A 24,074-nucleotide genomic window follows, 5' to 3' on the forward strand; every position below is an offset into this window, starting at 1 on the left:
TTGTTTAAGACTTGGTTGCTGCCTTGGCCTACAATTGTTTTTACAGCAAGAGTGGAACCATTTCTTATCAATGATTGTCTAAGTTTAATGCGTTGGTCGGTGCAATTTGGAGCAACAGTTCCATTTGCAAGTGACAATCTGACAATTGTCAGATGGGTACATCATTTCAGTTGGGCAACATGCTGGAATGAGGTTCAACCTGTAGAGGGGAGATACTCTAGATTGGAATATTCAGTAACATTTATTCTAGCCTAGACTAGACAACTAGAGGTTTTGACAATTCTGTTGGATCATAGCCTTGTTGTTATTGTATATGTTTAAGGATAAATCAAGAGTCTCACCAGTGTGAATTGAGATGCTTAGTTTGATATCTTTGGGTGAAGTTTGATTTTTTGCTTTTGGAAAAGATGACCGAATTATGTCTTCCCAAGTAAGTGTATTATGAGTGAAGAAAATATGTTTTCCTTGCCCTTTTAGTTGAACTCAAGTATATGTCATCATTTTCGGGTTCTAATGCAAGGGTTTATGCTTCTAAGGCCTTTATTATGAGTGCCCCAGAGGAAGGTGCAATAGTTATCGCACCTAATAAAGTCTGACACCATAAATAGCAGCAATTATATGTTTTGCCCTAAAACTGGAGCACTGCATGCAGAGTTTAGGGTTTTCCGCACCAAGATTTGCATGGTTTGGTATTTACCAGGCATCCCTCCCCCAGGTGAATTTCCACAGGTACCTTGGGAAAACTGCAGGGGTGCTTTGTTTGCCAACAAGAGTTATCAAGAGTTTCGGAATTGACTGAGACACTGGGTAACGTGACCTAATTCCTTTTTTTGTGTGCATTTTTGAACGGTTTTGAGGAAAAACATGTTTTTATGTTAATGACGCTTTGTGAACTTGTTTTAGAGTCAGGAGAAAACCTGGATTTTGGCTAATTTCACAATTATCAGTTTGGAAGATATGTACAGTACCTGAAGACCACACAAATTGTCAGTGGCTCATGTAGGTCAAGATGAATTATAACATGTACATAAACCGAGATGCAAATCAGCAAAAACAGGTCAATCATATAAATCTGGGTGCAACAGCGACATGAGTGCAATGAATCAAACGCAAATAGCAAGAAATATAATAATGTGCTCTATGGGGCAGCAAACAATTAACCAGAGTACAAATTATTAAAAACTCATATAAATCAGGCTGCATCAATGGTGTGAGTACATTAATAAATGTGCAAAGAGCCAGAAAGCAAAACAAATAAAATCATTGTGCCTAATAGAAAAAGGCAGAAAAAGTATGAGTCGCAAGGAGCCGATTTACATTTCAGACCCAATGAAGTACAATATGACAGGAGGAATACAAGTCATTGATTTGCCACCTGCGCGTACGTATTACAGTGGCAGAAAAACAGTGATGCTGCTCACCTTGGTCAATACTCATTTTGCCAGTCAAGATCAAAGTGAGCAACAGCTGAAGCAGATGGGTGGGCATGTGGCCCAACGCCCCTATCATGGCCGTGACAGGTAAGCTTGTTAGAAATGCACACTATGAAAGAACTCCCTAGCAAGGACACTGAGTGAGCGCTCATCAAATAGGGCATGGAGGATCTCACAAGACAGTGTGTGTAACAAGGGGCAGTAACAGGTTAATTCAAGTCACATCGAGCACCTTGAGGTCACCGCCGGATAGGTGGTGGGTGGGGAGGAATCACAGCACTTGGTGGGGGGCATAAGGCTGGTGAGATATTGCCCCAAATAATACCCGGTGGCTGTGATGAATTCAAGCATTCCATCCATAACTTTCTTTTATTCTTCATTGCGGTGCACTAAGTTTGATGGAACAGATCGCCCATCAGGGCTGGGACAATTATTTTTGGTGCCACCCACTGACCTCCTTCTCTCAGTTCCCCCCTCCAACAGGGTCCCCGATCTATCCATAGCTCCTCTTTCACATGTATTTCATTTATTTTATAGCACTAATCATGCCAATGTAGGGTGTCAGAGCACTTTACATCACACACATTAAACAGAGACAATGAAACATATGTGTGAGAACCAGTCTAAAAGAAATGTTACTTAAGGCAATGAGGATTACACGGTGTAGGAATCACAGGGCACACACACTAGTAGGCAGTATATTTTAAGAGTTGTTTAGAGAAGCACATACTCTGGATTTAAAATATACCACAGGGATCGGGGTTGGCTTTACTAATGAAAATGTATTCCTACTCAAACAAACCCTTTTAGCGACATTAAAATAATGAAAGACTGGGGGAAAAGTACAGTGTTCTAACCCATACCATGCAGTTTGAATGCGGCTCATTGATGACATTTAATAAGTCAATGTTCTATATTAGGATCAGGAACATTAATTGCCAGAGTTATCCTTGACACTTTTTATTGTTGCCGAAAACTGAGGACACCAGAAACTCTGCAGCAGGTGCTTTTAAACCAATAAGTTATTTATAAGCATAGCACTCCCTCCGAGCTCAGCGCCAGGTGCCGCTGCACCGGTTGCACTGCCCTGAAGCCGGCCCTGCGCCCAAACGTGGGTCCCTTGGTCACTGTGCCACTGAAACCAACATACACCCAACTGAAGAGGCTCAACTTGGCCGAAACTTGTCTTGGATTGCTTGTGTTCTGCTTGAGAGAGGACCTGGGCTGGCAGTTCAGAGTGGACTGTTCCAACTGCAACAGGACCACAGCTGATTTGCATATGGCTGGGTTTAATCTCAGATGGCATGGTGGGTAAAAGAAATGATGGATTAGGATGCAGCCCTGAGTAATTACCAGTGGCTGAGGTCAATTTAGGCATTCCACCCATAACATTTTGTTTTCTTCTTGTTGTCAACTCCAGTAGAAACAGTCCTGCCAGACCCAAAATGGTGAGCTCAACTCCGATGTGCATAATATTGGGTCATATCCCACATAGGTGTGCCTGGTGGGGCGTAGCGGCTGGTGCCTGGATGCTGCCGTCTGATGGATGGTGAGATGCAGGATCACCGTGCTGGTGGGGAGCAGCATCTAAGGGACTCTGATGACCCAGTAGGTTGTTCAGGATTACAGGAGACATGTCGTATGAGAGCTCACTGCTTCCCCCTTGCAAGATACGAGGCGTTAGGGGGAATGTCATTACTTCTTATTCCTGTCTCACAACGTATCAGAGGTCACTTGGACTGCACAAGCAACATCAAGGGCACGATTCACAAATAGCCTCCTCACTCGTGGCGGAGGCCGCTCAGTCGTGGTGGGTGGTCCGCACTCGTTACAGGACCAGCGGAATAAGAAACACTAGTGCGGTGGTCCCGCCGCAACTGCAGGGCCCTCGCCATGAGCACAGAGGCCCTTTGTGAATCATGCCCTAAGTTTATAGAGTAATCTAATTATGCACTTGGAGTGCCGTAGAACCTAAGGTACCGGGACACCATCAGTAAAGTACAGCACCCATTGTGTACACTGCTCAGTAACCACTGACTGCCCTATGACCCGGAGAAGAGGCCGTGCATGGAAACATTGAGATAAACTCTGCTCTGACATGACCTGAGCATGTGCAAACAGAGACAGCACAGTATTATTTCAACTTTTATGCGACCCCAACATTAGAATTGGCAACGATATGGGACTGCAGTCTCAGGTATGCATTGAAGAAGAGTGCTGACCTGTGGAGAACTAACTAAACTGTGATGTTTGTAATTTTTGAGAGGAAAGAAGTAAGTCTTCTTTGGTGGATCCAGATTTCCACGAATGACATACGGTAAGTCAGAGCCATGGTCTTGCAGTTATTTTAGCAGCACCATATATTTGACAGTGCTCGAGACCAAGGAGAATGGAAGGTGTATCCCACCCGACATTCAATGAGGATAGACATTTTTCTCTATAGTCTAGTAGGGTTGCTAGTAGGAGCAAAATTAAAGTTGCTGAGATGATTGCTGGTTTACATATTTTAAAAGAACTGCTATGTGACTGTCATTTACAATGCCTTTAAAATGCTAAACAGGCCAGGGATATTCCACTAATTCGACATAATCATAATGCATGGGGCAGACTTAAATTTTGCCTGTGGCGAGGGAGGCTATGATGATAGAGATGACAAGGAGAGATGAGAACTCGAGATCCAAGTCGGGAATCCTGAGGTTCCAGGTATGCGCTGGAGAAGCCACCTGACATCGAACTCAAAAACTACAGTTTCAAACCCAGATACCTCTTTCCAGGATCAGAGCTTTCCTGAATATGTCTCAGAATGAATCTATTTCCAGGGAGCTGGAATATCCATGACAGTCTGGGTAATCTATGAAGCACAGATCGGAATATCTCTATTGATCCCTGATTTTTTTCCAGGATATGGTTTCGCATTGAGCCCAACTCGGAGCAGTCCCTGTAAAATGTGCTGTGGTGTGACCAAAGCAATCAACACATCTCACACTGACATTTACCACATACATCTGTTTCTGCCACCTGTTGAGTGGAAAACTAACGAATCCCCTAGTATCTAATTTCTTCAACAGGTGAAAGTCCAACATGTGCACCTCCTAACTGTGGTTTTTACTGACGTGCCTATAAGAACTGCGGGTTACGCTGAAAAGGGCATGATATGCATGAGTGTCTGCTCACATACATGCACACTGGGAACCTCAAGTTTTTAAAAAATTTGATTTCTAGAAAACCTACACAGCCCACATGTGGGCAAGCGCGCCATGAAGCACTGCTCACATAATAATAATAAGAAAACGACATCAAAGATGACAATGCATTTATAAAGCAAAGATTGGTGGGCGATTCCTGACATGGAACGTTGGATCAAGGAGGTACCAAAGATGGAATTAAAATCTAAAATACTGCAGAATAAACGTTTTCAAGTCTCTGATAAAATCTGCAGCAATGGCGATCAATGTAAGGAAATGATGGTGCACTTACCACACAGGTAATATCCCCGCTCCTCTCCTCTATGCACTGAGCATGGATGCTGCATGGGTTCAGGGTCCTGTCTTTGCAGCTTTTGTTAGGCTTGCACCCTCTGACCTGGTCACCGGTGTACCCCGGTTTGCAGCTACCACAACGGAAGGAGCCCTATATGGGACAAAAAGCAAAGCAGTGTCACTGATTGTGCCTATATGTAAATGAGGTGGATCATCACAATTTGAAAAATAAAATGATGCTATACCATCAGATTGTATGAAAACTGATAAATAAGCCTGTTAGGTCACACAGGGCTGGAGGAATGTCCTGTTCACTAAGAGTAACATGAAAAATGCCATTCCAAAGCTCCACGACAAAAACCAGCCTCCCACAAAATGGTAGAATTAGTGCATGATGGCACATGCCTTAACAGTCTTATACATCTCATCGTAAAATATACATAACGTAGACATTTTAAAATATTTAACATTAATGATAAATATATATGTTTGCTAAGCCTTAAAGCTATTCGTTATTAATTTCAAGGGTTTAATAGTTGCTGCATGGGGAGCAAAGTGCACCATTACACCTGTGGACATCCAGCTATGTCTCTTGATTCTTCTGAGGATGAACATGGTAAATTGCAGAAGAGACCTGCTTTAGTTAGCTGGTTATGTATGACATGCCTGAAGAAGGACTTTGGTGCAGTCCGCTCCGCCAACACTTTAGAATGGCTAGCACAAGCGGCAGTGGGGTTTGTTTGGTGTGTTAGTACTGGGTGGATTAGTGTGTCCAGTAAGTATTTTGTGTACGAGAGAGACAATGATCATATCATAGCAGCTTAGGTTGAACTGCACCGGACAACACAGGCAGACCTCACTAGCAGCAATGGGGATTCCCTTCAATATCTGAGACAGTGTTACTCATTTGTCTTTGCCATTTCCATAATACTCCTTTGATAATAAAATCCCCTCTTCTGTACTGGCCAATCCCTTTAAACCAAGCCTGAACATCTGAAGTGCTCTCTTTGCTGCTGCCATGCAACCGCCCGTCACTGCGCCTTTGTTTTTTTCTGCTTTTATTTCTGCTCTTTCTCTTCAATTACATTATTCTAACATTAGTTACAGCGTTTCCACTAGACAAAAAGTATCAGGATTTCAATCTTTTTGCTCAAACCAAACTTTATTAAAAAATAACAACCAAATCAGTTGAAATTGTCTTTTGACTTGTTAGTCATCCCCAGTAATAAGGTGGATGGGTTTACAAGTCTCCATATTGTCAAATATAGGGGTGGGCGGAATTTGCGAAAGCGACTTTCGCAAATTATCGCGAAAATGTTTAAAATCTCCGCAAACACGCGGAAATATCGCAAAGATGCGGAAGTTTTTTTCCCGCCCGTTCGCGGTATTTTCTGCGTGTTCGCGGCTCGCCAACTTACCCATGCGGTTGCTTGCGGGCGCGGCCATCTTGTTTTCACTCTTCTCACGGTGCATGATCGCGAGATGAAAGACGTGATCGCGCGACGCATGACGTCACAGCGGGTGAGAACTGTCGCGAGACAGCGCAAATGGCTAAAACAATACAATATCTCATGGAGATCGGGAAAACTTGTCGGCGAACGCGGGGATTCAGGTAAGGCGATCGCGCGGGCGCGAGAATGTATTATTTTACAGCGTGAGCAAGAACCAAATTATCGCAAAGCTGCGGAATGCGGAAATTTTGACATTTCCGCGCTCTCCGCGGATCGCGGAAATGCCAAATTATTGCAAATTCCGCGAACGGAACGGAAATTTTGCCCAGGCCTAGTCAAATACCTATAAACTCATTCATTGCTCCCTCAATATCTCCCCATAGTATAGTTTATAGAAAACCTATCTATTAATACAAATCCTTCAACTACACCATTATTCATCCGGTTGTTTGATTTTAGACTCGCCCCACCGTTCTGAGCAATTTCTCTTTATCGTGTATCGTGTATGGAGGATAAGCATCTCCTTCAGGAAATTGTAGTAATAGCGCAGCCCCTGCCTGTGCAGCACTTATATCCCTGGTTCTTTGGTAGCTCTTTCGCTTACTTCCCTCCACATCCTTCCTCTCCTCAGGTGGAGATTAAGTGTTACTCATAACACTGTGGGCTTTATTGAGAGATTGATGTATGGGATATTCTGTCAAAGTGTGGTGGACAAGTACCATAAACTATAATGAATTCGGTATACCACGGGATCGATATCTGCCACATTTGTGACGAGGATCCAGTCTACCAAACCCTAAATAAGACCCTATGATTTTTTAAAGAACATATTTATGGCTCAAAATTCAGGGACCATACCTCACAAAGAGTTTCATTCTACAGCCGCTTGCAGGGGAGCACACCTATGCTCCCACAAGCATTCATGCTTACGACCATCATGCAGCACTCACTGCACCAAGCACATGGGTTGGAACCAAATCTAATCCTAACTAGGAGAATTCTTCTTGCACCTAGTGACGCAAGGTGCAAAGCAACAGAATTACAACTTCCACTCATGTCAGTATGAACTAACTAGGACCTGTGAGCTCAGTCTTAGCCTCTTGGCTCTGAAATCGTCTTCCCTTCCACCTGCTGCAGTTATCGAACTATATGGCCGTCAAGAACCCTCTGCATACCCGTCAATATTGCTAACGCTTGCTTTCTTTCTCTGCTCCTTGATTTGCTGTTTTCTTGGTTCACTAGGTCGCAGCGCCATGAAGCCAGTGATGACTGTGCGCTATGCAAAGCACGCTCTCATTTCAATTCATTGTTTGTGCCTATGAACTTCAATGAGGACACCTGAGAAAGTCAATTACTGCCCCTAGTGCCTTTCAGTGGGGGAGCTGAACTAACTCCAAAAATATTTTCCTAGCGAGTAAGGCCGGTTACTAATTACCACCAATTGTATTTTGTGACACAGCCAAATATGTCTCCCCTTATGACACGTGAAAATCTCAACCATTAGCCTCATTGTTCATCAATCTGTATCGATCAGGATCTTAAGAGGCCCACTCATGCAGAATCAAAATGTAACCTGACTTTGAACTATGTCTTTCAATGTGTCCCAATGAATTCCAATGTGGTGTTGAGGTCTGCCTCTCATTGTGTTTGGAAGCATTTTAAGGGATAAGCCACAGGGAATGTAGGGGGGTAGTGACTGCACGCACTGAATGTCGATCTTTTCCACTGGTCTTTGGGCAGTAAATAGTTACTAGGAATTTCTTTTGTGAGTAACATAGTTTACTACTGATGTTTCAGAGCCGTAGGCTCTAATCCGCTGCTCCCTAAAGACCAGATATTGCTATTTGTGTCTTAGTTTGGCAAAGGGTAGAGTGGTGGAGCAGGCCAGGTGATAAGGTTTTGGAACTCAATTGAGGCATGACACAAAGAAATTGATGTTAGAAACTGGTCTGTTTGGCACTGCCCCACAGCCCACGATTTATTTCAAGATACCGTACCGCGTAATGAAGACAGCGGGTCTACCAGGGTCCTTCCCCTGAACAGAGCTGTAGGATCAGGAATATTTGGACAGCTCCCCTCCACATTTTTGACCATTGCATGAATTGTATACATTGACTCTGATGTTTCAATAGAAGATTTCTTTCAGCTACGTCATCTCATTAGATCATAGCTGTTGGATGCGGCAGACAACATCCCAAGTCCCAAAAGTCATAAAACCAGCAGCAGCAAGTCATATTAAAGACCCTCTGCGTCATCTGAAAGCTGCACAGTCTCTCTCTCTCTTAGTCTCTTTCTCTCTCAGTCTGTCAGTCTCTCTTTCCCAGTCTGTCAGTCTCTCTCCCTCTCAGTCTCTCTCTCAGTCAGTCAGTCAGTCTCTCTCTCTCTCAGTCAGTCAGTCTCTCTGTCAGTCAGTCAGTCTCTCTCAGTCGGTAAGTTAGTCTCTCACTGTCAGTCAGTCTCTGTCAGTCAGTCTCTGTCAGTCAGTCTCTGTCAGTCAGTCCCTGTCAGTCTCTGTCAGTTAGTCAGTCAGACTCTCTCAGTCAGTTAGTCAGTCTCTCTCAGTCAGTCAGATTCAGTCAGTCAGTCAGTCAGTTTGAGTCAGTCAGTCTCTCTCTGTCAATCAGTCTCTCTCTGTCAGTCAGTCTCTCTGTCAGTCAATCAGTCTCTCTGTCAGTCAGTCTTTCTCTGTCAATCAGTCTCTCTCTGTCAATCAGTCTCTCTCTGTCAATCAGTCTCTCGCTCTGTCAGTCAGTCTTTCTCTGTCAGTCAGTCAGTCTCTCTGTCAGTCAGTCTCTGTCAGTCAGTCAGTCTATCAGTCTCTCTCAGTCAGTCAGGCACTCTCTGTCAGTCAGTCTCTCTCTCAGTCAGTCAGTCTCTCTCTCTGTCAGTCTCTCTCACTCTGTCATTCGCTGTCAGACTCTCTCTCTGTCTGTCAGTCTCTTTCTCTCTTAGTCTGTCAGTCTCTGTCTCTCAGTCAGTCTCTCTGTCAGTCAGTCTCTCAGTCAGTCAGTCTCTCTGTCAGTCAGTCTCTCTGTCAGTCAGTCTCTCTGTCAGTCAGTCTCTCTGTCAGTCAGTCTCTCTGTCAGTCAGTCACTGTCAATCAGTCAGTCTGTCAATCTCTGTCTCTCTCTCTGTCAGTCTCTTTCTCTCTCAGTCTGGCAGTCTCTCTCTCAGTCAGTCTCTCTCTGTCAGTCTCTCTCAATGAGTCAGTCTCTTAGTCAGTCTCTCTCTTAGTCAGTCTCTCTCTCAGTCAGTCTCTCAGTCAGTCGCCCTCTGTCAGTCAGGCAGTCTCTCTTCTCTATCCACACTCTCTCTCTCTCTCTCTCTCTCCACTCTCTCCCTCTCTCCCTCTCTCACTCTCTCTCCACTCTCTCTCTCTACTCTCTCTCACTCTCCACTCTCTCACTCTCTCACTCTCCACTCTCTCTCTCCACTCTCTCTCTCTCCACTCTCTCTCTCGGGGAGGGACACGGGTACATTGCCTGCAAGGTCCGCGGGCCGCCAAGGAAGGCCTGCCGGGCAGCTGGCGGCCCACGGGCTGTACTCAGGGGTGTAACACAGGCCCCGGCATCCCCCGCGGTGCGGGGGAGGGGCCCAGGTGCAGGGGGCCCCCTCAGCACATTACTCAGATCTGAGTGCTCCGGATTAAATCCGGAGCGGGGGCCCATGCTGAAAAAAGACTACATTACCAGATATTTAGAACAGTTGCCATGATGTAAGCATACATTTGAGTTAACAGTCAATAGAAACAATAATGAAAAAGCAAACATGGAGGACAGAATGATTCATTTACATTTCAGTAGATAAGGGTTTTGTTTGCTGTTTCGGACAAAAGCCCAACGACAGTTCACCAAATGTAGATCTGAAAACCCTCTGGGCAACATTGCTGAGGGCTGTAATTAGACTTTACAAAAGTGAATTGGTCATAACTGGGTAAGTCTGGTGGGAATAGAACCTCGTGTGTAATAAACATTGAACCATTGGAGCAAGTTGTCCTTTTTCTTTGCTTTTTCATTTGTCTCTAAAGTATACAGCAGTTTATGGAAAGTGTGGCGAGGGCAGAAATTCACATTTATGTAGAAAATGTCACTGTTGCTGTTGGACCTGTCAGCCCTAGGGTGATCTCCCCATCTATTTTTGATCGCGCCTCATTTTTTCCACCCTCATTTTTATGTTGGACCTAGGTCTTCGGGCACCTTTTCATTGCCAATCAGTGTTAAGGTGCAGGTGCTCCCTTCTCCCAAGATGGCTGCCACAGGCCCCTGCTACTGCGGAGTGGTCTTCATTAGTAGCACCCTAGCTGCCAGAAGCTGGCTGGAACCACACAACATTGTTGCGACACCAGCCCGCCTTTTTTGTCCCACAGGTAGAATGGGGAAGCTCCTGGAATGTGCTGGAACCTTCTAGAAGGGAGGTGTGGTTTTTACTTTTGCCGCCTTGGATAGAGGTCACCTGACCTAGGGCTACTTAACAGAGGGAGGGAACCTTTTCTAGTCAGTTGGCCAGTGGGAGTAAAGAAGACCTGGGGAAAATCCACGCAGGAGTGTAGGCGGTAGGGCCTAGCCAGGGACTTATGCCTCTGAAAGTGACAGGACTTAGGTACTGCCTTTTAAGTGAGTGAGGGATCTTGTACAGCCCACTGATCTAGCCCAGTGATAGGAGAACCCAGGGGCCATCTGCTAAGCTTGACTAGGAAGGAACTAGTCACCAACTCAATCCCTAACCCCAAGGAACAGAACCCCCCAAGGGCGCCAGTGACATCTGCGCCACAAGAACTGAATGCTGAAACTTCATGCCAGAACTGAATGCTGAAACTTTATGCCAGAACTGAATGCTGAAACTTCATGCCAGAACTGAATGCTAAAACCGATTGCTGAAACTGCATGACAAAACTGAATGCTGAAACTTCAAGTTACGATTGGATGCTGAACTGCTGGGGATCAACCAGGCACTAGCGCTGTGACCCCTGCGCTCCCTGACCTGGCCGAAGACTCCCTGCATCAATCCACGTTGAGCGCTGAGCGCTCCCGCTTAATTTGACCCCCCCCCCCCCTTGGCGTGGGGACCTGAAGCGTGCTCACCGCCGCGGCCCGGAGGCCTGAAGTATGCGCCCTCATCGAGTCGGGCCCGCGGAGAGGCCCGGGGCCCCGTAGCTGCCGTCGCAGATGCTGTCGGAGGCGTGAGAGGCTGTGACCTGTCCCCCGGCTGCTGAGAGCCGTGATTGCGGGCCCGGAGACGTGACGGACGCCGCCGCAGTGAAGATCCTGCCAGGACGCCCAGATCGAGGTAACCCCCGGGGGATGGGAGGTAGCGTGGCCGTGCGGAGGCCTGGGACTCACCCCCCTGCTCCCCGGGAGGCTGGTGGAAGACCCGGTGCGCCCCCTGTCGGTCGGGAGCGGCACCGCACCCCGAGACTCTGATTCCCCTCCGCAGGATTTCCCCCCTGGCATCGAAGACTCTGATTCCCCTCCGTGGGATTGCCCCCCTTGCTGCTAGACTGCCGCGTACAAGGGGACCAAGTGCCTACGGCCTGAGCATTACGAGTAGCGCTGTATTCTTAAGTTCTGCTCACCAATGCTTGATGCCTGATTATTACGAGTAGCGCTGTATTCTTAAGTTCTGCTCACCAATGCTTGATGCCTGATTATTGCGAGTAGCGCTGTATTCTTAAGTTCTGCTCACCAATGCTTGATGCCTGATTATTACGAGTAGCGCTGTATTCTTAAGTTCTGCTCACCAATGTTTAATGTTTGATTATTACGAGTAGCGCTGTGTTCCTGAGTTCTGCTCTGAAGGGCCCCATGCTGGATTATTACGAGTAGCGCTGTGTACTTAAGTTCGGCTCTGAAGTGCTTAGTGCCTGGGTATTCCGAGTAGCGCTGGGTCCTCAAAGTCTGCGCTTAAGCGCTAGTAGTCTTCCATGTGTGGAGCTACATTTTCCAGCCCTATTTAAAAGCGCTGATAATCGCTAGATACCGCGCAAGGTACCCACGGCAGGTTGAAACGCTAGTGGTGGGAGGGGCGCAGCGCGCTGGTTAACCGCTGTGTTTACCGCTCCCCCAGGTTCGCCAGGTATTGCCAATGGAACTATGATGAATTGCTGATGAATCTGACGCTAATGTATTCAGGTACTGCCTATTGCATCATAATGAATTGCTGGTGAATCTGACGCTAACGTATTCAGGTACTGCCTATGGCACCATAATGAAATGCTGGTGATTCTAATGTCAATGTATTCAAGTAATGCCCATTGCCATCTCATGAACTGCATTTGCATTGAACTGCGTAGATAAACTTGTTTGATTTTCACTGAACCTATGGTGTGGCGTCCATTATTGTGTGCGTTTCCTGCTTCAGGGGATGAGTGTGTTGTATGGTCGCTTTACACATAAGCCTTTGGGTGCCCAACCGCTCGAGTCACGTTACCCCCTTAGGGCCCAGTGACCCCAGGTCTTACATTGGTGGCGAGCGGTGGGATTAGGACCTGTGACCATACAGCATCCTCCCGTGAAGCGGAGGGCGCCACAATTAAACGCCTAGTGTATTTAAGCTCTGCAACTGTTATTACTGCACTGATTACATTCCACTGTCCAGTCTGAGGGTGTAGAAATCCTGGTTAGCTTGCAACTGTCACCCATCTCCTAGAATTTTTTCTTCTTCCTTAGTATCTAGGTCCCCACCTGTCACGATGGAGTTCCGGTTAGCCGACCTCGAGGGGTACACTGTAAGGCAACTGAGGGAATTCGGGCAGGGGATGGGGGTGCCTGGGGTGCGGAGGGCCAAAGGACCGGAACTCCGTACCGCCTTAAGGGCATGGGTAGAGGCCCACCCAGAAGGGAGAGAGGATGAGGGACAGGAGGCGCCAGATGCACCTCAGGAGGAGAGCGCCCAGGAAGTACTAGACATACTTAATGTGGATATGTCTGAAAATGTGCCCCCAGGGAGACGTTCTGGGGCCAGTAGTAGGACAGGGTCTAGGAGGAGCGCGTCTCCAGAGGAGTATGAGGACAGGAGGGAGGAGAGGCAGTTAAAGTGGGAGCTGGCGAAGTTGGAGAATGAAAGGGAAAACAAGAGATGGGCAATGGAGGAAAAGAAGCTGGTGCACGAGCTTCAACTGAAGGAGTTGGAGCTGCGCGCCCTCCAGTTAAATGCGTCCAATAAGGACAATGGTGGCAGCGTACCAAGAGAGTCCCATGAGTCAAAATTTTATTTACCCAAAGAAGTCATTGCCAGCTACACAGTGGGGGACGATATTGCCAAGTGGTTGGAGGCATACGAGGTGGCCTTGACAGCCCATGGGGTTCCCGAGAGCAATTGGGGAGGGGGCCTGTATCGCTATATACCTCCCAATGTCAGGGACACCCTGTTATACTTAGCCAAGGCGGATCAGGTCAGGTATGCCCCCATGAAAGAGGCCTTACTAAAGAAATTTGGTCTCAACCCCGAGAGGTACAGGCAGAAGTTCCGTGGCAGCCATAAGCTGTCCACACAGATGTGGGTGGATTTTTTTGACTATGCCCGTAAGGCACTAGATGGTTGGGTGCGTGGCAGCGAGGTTCAGGACTACCAAGGGTTGTACAATCTTTTTTTAAGGGAGCACCTCTTGGATAAGTGCTTTCCGGAGCTGCGCCAACATATGGTGGACCGCAAGTTGACGGATCCCCGTGAGCTTGCGGAGGAGGCGGATATTTGGGTGAGCACCCAGGTGTCTCACAAGGGCCCCGGGGGAGATGGCTCGAAAGGCGGACAGGGTTTCCCCCAGAAGAACGAAGGGGGAGATAAAAAGGTGGAGTTCTCAAAAGGCCCCCAAAATAAGTTTGGGAAAGGAGTAGGAACCCCACCCCCGTCCAATTCCACAAAACCCACTTACCCTGACAGGAGTCAGCAGCCAAGGATTGTGAGGTGCTACGAATGTGGGGAGATTGGACACTACAAAGGAGATCCCAAGTGTCGCAAGCGACCCCCAGCCCCACCGGGCGGGAAAAGCCCCGGGGTAAGTAGTGTAGCGCTTGGGGTGGAGCTGCCCTTAGATAGGGAAGGGGAGTGGACAGGCCTGACCCTGGTTTCACTCGGGGATAGAGAGGTGGTCCCCGTAGTGTCCCTGCCCCCGAACACTGCTAAATATCAGCAGAGGGTGAGAGTTAACGGGGAGGAGGTGGAGGCTCTGAGGGACACAGGTGCCAGCATGACCACTGTAGTGAGGCGGCTGGTGTCCCCAGGCCAAGTAGTCCCCGAGGAGTTCCATCCGGTCGTATTGGCTGACGGCAGTGTTAGTCACTATCCAGTGGCTCGTGTTCCATTTGAGTGGGGAGGAGTCAAAGGCCTACTGAGAGTTGCGGTGAGCCCTGCCTTGCCTGTGGGGTGTTGCTAGGGAACGACCTGGAGCACACCAAATGGAGAGATGTAGAGTTTCGAGCTCATACCGAGATGCTGGGATTACCAGGGTGGACATGCGTAGTCACGCGGTCCATGGCTGCCCGGGCTGGAACTCACCCCGGGTTGGAGCCTGGAATTATGGCCCAACCCAACGCCAAGTGTGGAAAGAAGAAGGTGGTAGAGGACACGCCCCGTGAGATGGATGGGGAGGCCGCAGAGGTGCCCCCGGAGTCCGCAGAGGTGGATGTCGTTCCCGTGGGGGCTTTGCCGACCCTTGCCGACTGGCATGTGGAAGGAGGGCCTACCCGGGAGGAATTTTGTCAGGCGCAAAGGGCGTGCCCCACGCTTGAAGGCATGCGGCGACAGGCCGAAGCCCAAGTGCCCAGTCAGGAGACGGGCGGGTATCATGTGTATTGGGAGGATGGTCTCCTGTGCAGTGAGCCTAAGGTGCCGGTGCATGGATCTTCGAGGGCCATAGTGGTCCCCCAATGCTACCGGGCCTTCCTGCTGGAGTTAGCGCACGAGATACCCTTAGCCGGACATCTGGGCCAGGACAAAACCTTTGCGCGGTTGGTCCCACATTTTTATTGGCCCAGGATGAGGATCACCTCAGACACCTTTTGTAAGACCTGTAAGTCTTGCCAGGCAAGTGGCAAGACTGGGACTAAATTGAAGGTCCCTTTGGAACCGCTCCCAGTGGTCGGGACCCCTTTTGAGAGGGTTGGCATAGACATTGTTGGGCCGTTGGACCCTCCGACCTCAGCGGGACACCGGTTCATTCTGGTCTTGGTGGACCACGCCACTCGGTACCCAGAGGCTATTCCTCTGAGGACCATCACTGCACCGGTGGTGGCGCGGGCACTGTTGGGGATTTTTACCCGAGTGGGATTCCCCATGGTCGTGGTGTCGGACAGGGGCACGAATTTCATGTCGGCCTATATGCAGGCCATGTGGAAGGAGTGTGGAGTGACCTACCGGTTCTCCACTCCTTACCACCCCCAGACTAACGGGCTCGTAGAGCGCTTCAACAAAGCCTTGAAGGGATTGATCCGGAGCCTGCCAGAGGGCTTGAGGTGTAAATGGGACTTCATCATCCCCTGCTTGTTGTTCTCCTACCGGGAGGTATCGCAGAAGGGAGTCGGGCTCAGCCCGTTTGAGTTGCCCTATGGCCATCCCGTTAGGGGTCCCATCAGTTTAGTGAAGGAGGGGTGGGAGAAGACTTCGCAGAAGCTTCCCCGTGACATTGTCAGCTACATGCTGGCGTTCCGCAGCCAGATGGCCAAGCTGTGGAAGGCGGCCTCAGAGAACCTAGAGGCTAGCCAGACCGTTATGAAGGAGTGGTATGACCGCAACGCTCGGACAGTCGAGTTGGACGTTGGACAGAAGGTGTGGGTCATGGAACCTGGGGAGCTTTGTGCCCTCCGGGACCGGTGGACTGGTCCGTATGACATTGTGGAGCGACGAGGCCAGACCACATACGTAGTGGATCTAAAGACCCCCCGACAGCCCCTGAGGGTATTCCACGTCAACCGCCTGAAGCCGCACCATGAGCGATCAGAGCTTGCTCTCCTTATGGTGACGGATGGGAGCGAAGAGGAAGAGAGTGAAGCTCTTCCTGACCTTCTAGCGGTACAGGAGAAGGATGGCTCGGTAGAATGTGTAGTCCTTTCCCCATCCTTGACCCCAGAGCAACAGAGGGACTGCCGCCATGTCCTGGGACAGTTTGCCTCGTTGTTTTCCCTCACGCCTGGAATCACTCATCTGTGTACCCATGACGTGGACACAGGGGACAGCCCCCCGGTGAAGAACAAGTCTTACCGGCTCTCTGACCGAGTGAAGGATAGCATCCAGCGTGAGGTAGCCAAGATGTTGGAGCTGGGGTTGATAGAACCTTCCAGCAGCCCGTGGGCTAGTCCGGTGGTGTTGGTGCCGAAAGCGGCCCCACCGGGTACCACACCGGAACTTTGGTTTTGTGTGGATTACAGGGGGTTGAACTCTGTCACGAAGACAGATGCTCACCCCATCCCACGAGCGGACGAGCAGGTGGACCGGCTGGGAGCAGCCCGGTACCTCAGCACCATTGACCTGACATACGGATATTGGCAGAATGCCATGGCCGATGGAGCAAGGGAGAAGACAGCATTCTCCACCCCCGAGGGCCACTTTCAGTTCCGAGTGATGCCCTTTGGGCTAAAAAATGCTCCGGCCACATTCCAGCGGTTAGTGAATCAGGTACTATCTGGTCGAGAGTCCTTCTCAGCGGCATACCTGGATGACATAGCTGTCTTCAGCAGCACCTGGGAGGACCATCTGCAGCACCTCCAGGAGGTATTGCAGGCGCTGCAACGCGCTGGCCTAACCATTAAAGCCAGCAAGTGCCAGATTGGACAGGGATCTGTCGTGTACCTGGGACACCTGGTGGGCGGAGGTAAGGTGCAACCCCTCCAGGCCAAAATAGAGACCATCTTGGCTTGGGAGCCCCCCAAGACCCAAACAGAGGTCTGAGCTTTCCTCGGCCTCACTGGGTATTACCGCCGGTTCGTCAAGGGATATGGTACCATCATAACCCCCTTGACAGAATTAACCTCGAAGAAGCAACCTCGCAAGGTTATATGGACAGCTGCTTGCCAGGAGGCATTTGACACGCTGAAACATGCGATGTGTCGGTACTCCAGATTTCAGTAAGGAATTCATTGTACAGACAGACGCCTCAGAGCACGGCATAGGTGCGGTGCTCTCGCAACTCAACACCGAGGGCCAAGATCAACCAGTGGCCTTCATCTCCAGAAGACTCCTCCCTCGGGAACGGCGATGGAGCACCATTGAGAGAGAAGCCTTCGCGGTGGTCTGGGCTCTGAAGAAGTTGAGGCCATATCTCTTTGGAACTCACTTCCTCGTTCAGACTGACCACCGCCCCCTTCGCTGGCTCATGCAGATGAGAGGCGAAAACCCCAAGTTGTTGAGGTGGTCCATTTCCCTACAGGGGATGGACTTTCGGGTGGAACATCGGCCCGGAGTTGACCACGCCAATGCTGACGGTCTCTCCAGGTTTTTCCGCCTTAGCGATGAGAACTCCCTAGAGGTTGGGTAGCTCTCCCCTCTTTTGGCTGGGGGGAAGCGTGTTGGACCTGTCAGCCCTAGGGTGATCTCCCCATCTATTTTTGATCGCGCCTCATTTTTTCCACCCTCATTTTTATGTTGGACCTAGGTCTTCGGGCGCCTTTTTATTGCCAATCAGTGTTAAGGTGCAGGTGCTCCCTTCTCCCAAGATGGCTGCCACAGGCCCCTGCTACTGCGGAGTGGTCTTCATTAGTAGCACCCTAGCTGCCAGGAGCTGGCTGGAACCCCACAACATTGTTGCGATACCAGCCCACCTTTTTGTCCCACAGGTAGAATGGGGAAGCTCCTGGAATGTGCTGGAACCTTCTAGAAGTGAGGTGTGGTTTTTACTTTTGCCGCCTTGGATATAGGTCACCTGACCTAGGGCTACTTAACAGAGGGAGGGAACTTTTTCTAGTCAGTTGGCCAGTGGGAGTAAAGCAGACCTGGGGAAAATCCACGCAGGAGTGTAGGCGGTAGGGCCTAGCCAGGGACTTATGCCTCTGAAAGTGACAGGACTTAGGTACTGCCTTTTAAGTGAGTGAGGGATCCTGTACACCCCACTGATCTAGCCCAGTGATAGGAGAACCCAGGGGCCATCTGCTAAGCTTGACTAGGAAGGAACTAGTCACCAACTCAATCCCTAACCCCAAGGAACAGAACCCCCCAAGGGCGCCAGTGACATCTGCGCCACAAGAACTGAATGCTGAAACTTCATGCCAGAACTGAATGCTGAAACTTTATGCCAGAACTGAATGCTGAAACTTCATGCCAGAACTTAATGCTAAAACCTATTGCTGAAACTGCATGACAAAACTGAATTGCTGAAACTTCAAGTTACGATTGGATGCTGAACTGCTGGGGATCAACCAGGTACTAGCGCTGTGACCCCTGCGCTCCCTGACCTGGCCGGAGATTCCCTGCATCAATCCACGTTGAGCGCTGAGCGCTCCCGCTTAATTTGACCCCCCCCCCCTTGGCGTGGGGACCTGAAGCGTGCTCACCGCCGCGGCCCGGAGGCCTGAAGTGTGCGCCCTCATCGAGACAGGGCCCGCGGAGAGGCCCGGGGCCCCGTCGCTGCCGTCGCAGCTGCTGTCGGAGGCGTGAGTGGCTGTGACCTGTCCCCCAGCTGCTGAGCGCCGTGATTGCGGGCCCGGAGACGTGACGGACGCCGCCGCAGTGAAGATCCCCCCAGGACGCCGAGATCGAGGTAACCCCCGGGGGCTGGGAGGTAGCGTGGCCGTGCGGAGGCCTGGGACTCACCCCCCTGCTCCCCAGGAGGCTGGTGGAAGACCCGGTGCGCCCCCTGTCGATCAGGAGCGGCACCGCACCCCGAGACTCTGATTCCCCTCCGCGGGATTTTCCCCCTGGCATCGAAGACTCTGATTCCCCTCCGTGGGATTGCCCCCCTTGCTGCTAGACTGCCGCGTACAAGGGGACCAAGTGCCTACGGCCTGAGCATTACGAGTAGCGCTGTATTCTTAAGTTCTGCTCACCAATGCTTGATGCCTGATTATTACGAGTAGCGCTGTATTCTTAAGTTCTGCTCACCAATGCTTGATGCCTGATTATTGCGAGTAGCGCTGTGTTCCTGAGTTCTGCTCTGAAGGGCCCCATGCTTGATTATTACGAGTAGCGCTGTGTACTTAAGTTCGGCTCTGAAGTGCTTAGTGCCTGGGTATTCCGAGTAGCGCTGGGTCCTCAAAGTCTGCGCTTAAGCGCTAGTAGTCTTCCATGTGTGGAGCTACATTTTCCAGCCCTATTTAAAAGCGCTGATAATCGCTAGATACCGCGCAAGGTACCCACGGCAGGTTGAAACGTTAGTGGTGGGAGGGGCGCAGCGCGCTGGTTAACCGCTGTGTTTACCGCTCCCCCAGGTTCGCCAGGTATTGCCAATGGAACTATGATGAATTGCTGATGAATCTGACGCTAATGTATTCAGGTACTGCCTATTGCATCATAATGAATTGCTGGTGAATCTGACGCTAACGTATTCAGGTACTGCCTATGGCACCATAATGAAATGCTGGTGATTCTAATGTCAATGTATTCAAGTAATGCCCATTGCCATCTCATGAACTGCATTTGCATTGAACTGCTTAGATAAACTTGTTTGATTTTCACTGAACCTACGGTGTGGCGTCCATTATTGTGTGCGTTTCCTGCTTCAGGGGATGAGTGTGTTGTATGGTAGCTTTACACATAAGCCTTTGGGTGCCCAACCGCTCGAGTCACGTTACCCCCTTAGGGCCCGGTGACCCCAGGTCTTACAGTTGCACATCAAGTTTTCAAATGCAGTTTTGCAACATAGGCCATCCCGCCGATCGCTTCCCTGTGATGTAAAAAAAGGATATTGCATGGTTATCACATTGAGGACAAGGGAGAACCTATTCTTGTAATTTAAAATTGAACTCTATTCCACAGCTGAAAAGATGTTTACCCCGGCATTTAACTTAAAGAAAACACAGATTGATGTGAAAACATCAATATGTCAATTCCTGCTCCTACTCAGAGTTCTTCTCTTTTGTATGAAGTCCAAGCACAGATTAATTGCTAAACAAATGTTCACATAATATTTACTTTTCAATATGCTCAAGAGGGGCGGATTGAAAAGGAGCTCCTTTTAATTTTTTGACTGGAGTAGGGCACACAACACAAAATGCAAATAGTTGGGCTCTAAGGGCAGCCTGGAAGTTTTGTTTCTAAATATAGGAGTAGCCACTTGGGCGAGAATCAAGCCTCAAAGGAGAGGTTTGAGCTGCCTGCGGGACCGGGTTGATGACCGGTTGAAAACAGACTGCAGGAGAGATCTGAGGCGCCTCCAGGACTCAGGCCTTACTGCATTTTACTAGAGCGTGGAAGGACAGACTTAGGTGCTGCACATGGTTATAAAAATAGAACGTTATCCCAGAATTGTTTGCGTATATAGGTTAGGATTATAAAGGGCATTACAAGCCAGTGAAGCGTGGACTAGAAATTGTCCCAGACAGAAGGGCTGACAAAAACAGCAGATCCACAATGCGAAAATAGATACTGCAAAGGAGTGTAGTTACTTATTCTGTGACATAAATGTACATTAAAATGTATTGATATGTGTGGGGGAAGCATCAAGAGGGAATTACGTTCATGGAGCACAAAATATGTGTTAAAATAGCTGAAAAGCAGTTGGCGAGGCTAGTTTTGCGATCAGCTTCTTCCTTCCCTTTGTTTCTCCCTCTCCTCTTACTCCTTTTCTCTGCTTTATGTTGTTTTGCTCTTTTTCCATTCTCTCCTCTTTCATGTTCCTTGTTGTGCCATTATCCTCCCTTTCCTCTTTTTCTTTCTTGCTCTTTTTTCGCCTCTTCACTTTCTTGCTTTCAATCTCAACTTTACTTCTTTCTTTCTTTTTCTCTTCATTACTTGTCCTCTTACCTCTCACATTCCCATAACTCATCCCATCGCTAGTTCCCTCTTACTCTTTTCTCTCCTCTCCTCATATTTTCCTCTTTCTTTCTCTCTCCTCATGTTTTCACACCCTCTCCTTGTTTTTGCATGCTTTCTTCCCCATCTGCTTTGCTCATTCCTTTCTTCCCTTCTGTATTCCCTTTATATTATTTTATTCTCACATTGTTTATTCTCATCTCCTTCTTGCTGTCTTCCTCATTTCCATTACCACTCTTCACAATTTGATAATTTCCACTATTAACTCTCTCCCTTTTCTCGCCTCTCCTTTTGTTTGCTCTCTTCTTTCTTCACTTTCTTTACATGATCCTCATCTTTTCATTCCATTCATTTTTCTCCCACCTCTTTCATTCTGCTGTCCACCTTTCTCTACGTCTTTCTCCTCTCCCCTTTTCATGTCTTCTGTCTATTTTTCCTCTCCCTCATTTTCTTTTTCTTGTTTTCTCAATTTTGCTCATCTTTCCTCTTTTTCATAAATGTACTCCTAATGCACTTTCCATCTCTAACACAGAGCATTACAGAACATCTAGTTCCACACACCTAAATTCCTCGTATACCTGAAAATAATTGGTCCACCAGTCTAATATTCTTGAGAATGTGGATATGTCGCAGCATCACAGACAGCTCCCGCCCATCATCTGAAACCCTCTCTATTACACCACCCTCATGTCACCCTATCCATTACTTCACTTCCTCATGCTGGCTCCTCTCATCCCATTTCCCATTTAACTAAAAGGTCCCCCTTCCTCTCACCTCTTCACTCTTTTCAACTTTCCCTCCAGTTATAAACCTCTTGTCCTCCTGTCTCCCTCCCCCACACTCCCCAATTCCTCCACCACCAACTACTATACATATCTCCTGGCCATCTTCCACATCAGAAGTTGACATCACAACTTCCCACTCAACAATACACCCAACACTATACCATTTCCTATAATCTCACCTCAAATAACCATACGATACTTCTGCATTTGGTTAATATACTCTCTACTGTGGATTCCTCTCTTTCTCGTGCTCTCTCTCCTGCCTCTTCCTCTCCTGCTTTTCCCTCTCCTGCTCACTGTCCACACCTGTTCTAAACCATCACTTACGCAACAACACGCCACCACTAAAACTCAGTCTCCAAATAAAACTCACCGGCTACTTCATCCCTCGTCCCTACTTTGCCTTCTCTTCTTACTGTACCACAATAGTCCATGGTATACAACCCAGGTCCCAGCATATCATACAAACTCCAAATCTAGAACACCACTTGCCTTCACACCTAGGCACATGACACAGCACTGCACAGACATGGTCAACAGCATCACTTAATACATCTCACCATACACCACCAGGTCACTCTTGCCTTAACTCACTTCAGCATACGACTAGCCCACACAACATAGACCATCTTGTCACTTGTGACTAACACATTTCAGTACACCAATCTATCACACCCCTTTCAGTGGCCATTTTACTGATTAAAGTCCAATACATAAAGGACCTATGCAAAAGCAGTTTTACAGAGAGCGAACCTTGCTGAAGGACATAAGCGCGCTTCACCAAAGACACAGGCCATGCTCCATTTTTTGGCACAAGGAGATTTTCTTAGATTCAAAACTGCTTCCTAGTGTTGCATGAATAGCAGCTATACCCAGTAGGCAACACTGCCTTCAACATTCACCCTCCCCATCAGACCTCAATGCAATTAGTGAACTTAAAGGGAAGTCTGTTGTAATGCCCGCCCTATATATGGCCTAGCAATTTATCTCATTCTCTTTGCTGTCTTGCTTAGTCAAAATCAAAACTTTGTTTACGCCTCACCACTTTCTAAATCCACCAGCCACCACTGCCTGATTGAGTCCGGAGGGGGCCCCTCCATGGACCTTGCAGGGAGGCCCCCTCAAGTTTCTTTACGCCACTGGCCGTACTATGGGTACCACGGTACGTCATCACCTAAGTGCATTAAGAGCTGTTCGCGGAGACCAAAGCGCGAAGAAACGTACACTCTGAGAAGGACTCCACGCTTTCTATAACCAAAGGGAGAAGAAGTCTCGGAGGGAAACATCTCGCGGCAGCGTTTACACAATTAGAGAATGAATGCAGGATCACCTGACTCTGAAGACCTTCAAAGCAAAGTAAAAAGCACTAACTGAACAGCTTCTCTACTGATGCCTCATGAACTCCGAATCAGTGTATGTCCTCACTTTCACTCCATCTCCCCACGAGTGTGTCCTTTCCTCCCTCTGCCCTCATTCCTTTTCCTCCCTCTGCCCTCATTCCTTTTCCTCCCTCTGCCCTCATTCCTTTTCCTCCCTCTGCCCTCATTCCTTTTCCTCCCTCTGCCCTCATTCCTTTTCCTCCTCCCTGGCACCTTGAAACGGGACTCTTTTTTGGCATGTGTTGTGCATAGTTAGTACGTACATTAAAAGACATGGCGCTGGGGTCGGCTTGGCGAGCCTTAGCTAACAAGAGACAGGAAACAATCCAGATTTACGAATACAAATAAACAGGGGCAAGCATGCACAGCAGACCGGTGTGTTGTACCAGCACACTCAATAAAGGCGAACTGCAGACTGAGCCGCATCATAAAAAGTTTAGTATCAGGAACTCTGAGGCACATTGGAACAGCTCCTACTCTCGTGCAATATAGAAAGCAGCAGCTTAAGACGCCTCTTTTCACAGGACACTGTCCTGCAGGCTACAGGAACGCACCAATGACATGCCTCTTTGTAAACTACAGTAACTTTCGTCCCTGGGCCTTCGACATTGATCAGCACTCTCTAGCTGGGATCTAGGTCTGAAAATCCAAA

The 24,074-nt window shown here is 48.6% G+C and overlaps 1 protein-coding gene across 1 annotated transcript in view; it reads right to left on the reverse strand.

The window, feature by feature from the left end:
* Positions 1-24,074, reverse strand: part of THBS4 (thrombospondin 4) — a 257,747-nt gene that overhangs the window by 146,920 nt on the left and 86,753 nt on the right. Inside the window, exon 10 of the mRNA XM_085632230.1 lies at positions 4,911-5,063. Within this exon, the coding sequence (XP_085488356.1) occupies positions 4,911-5,063 (153 nt within the window). The remainder of the gene's footprint in view (positions 1-4,910; positions 5,064-24,074) is intronic.

The sequence above is a fragment of the Triturus cristatus genome, chromosome 2_1 (assembly GCF_964204655.1).
Source record: "Triturus cristatus chromosome 2_1, aTriCri1.1, whole genome shotgun sequence".
NCBI lineage: Eukaryota > Metazoa > Chordata > Amphibia > Caudata > Salamandridae > Triturus > Triturus cristatus.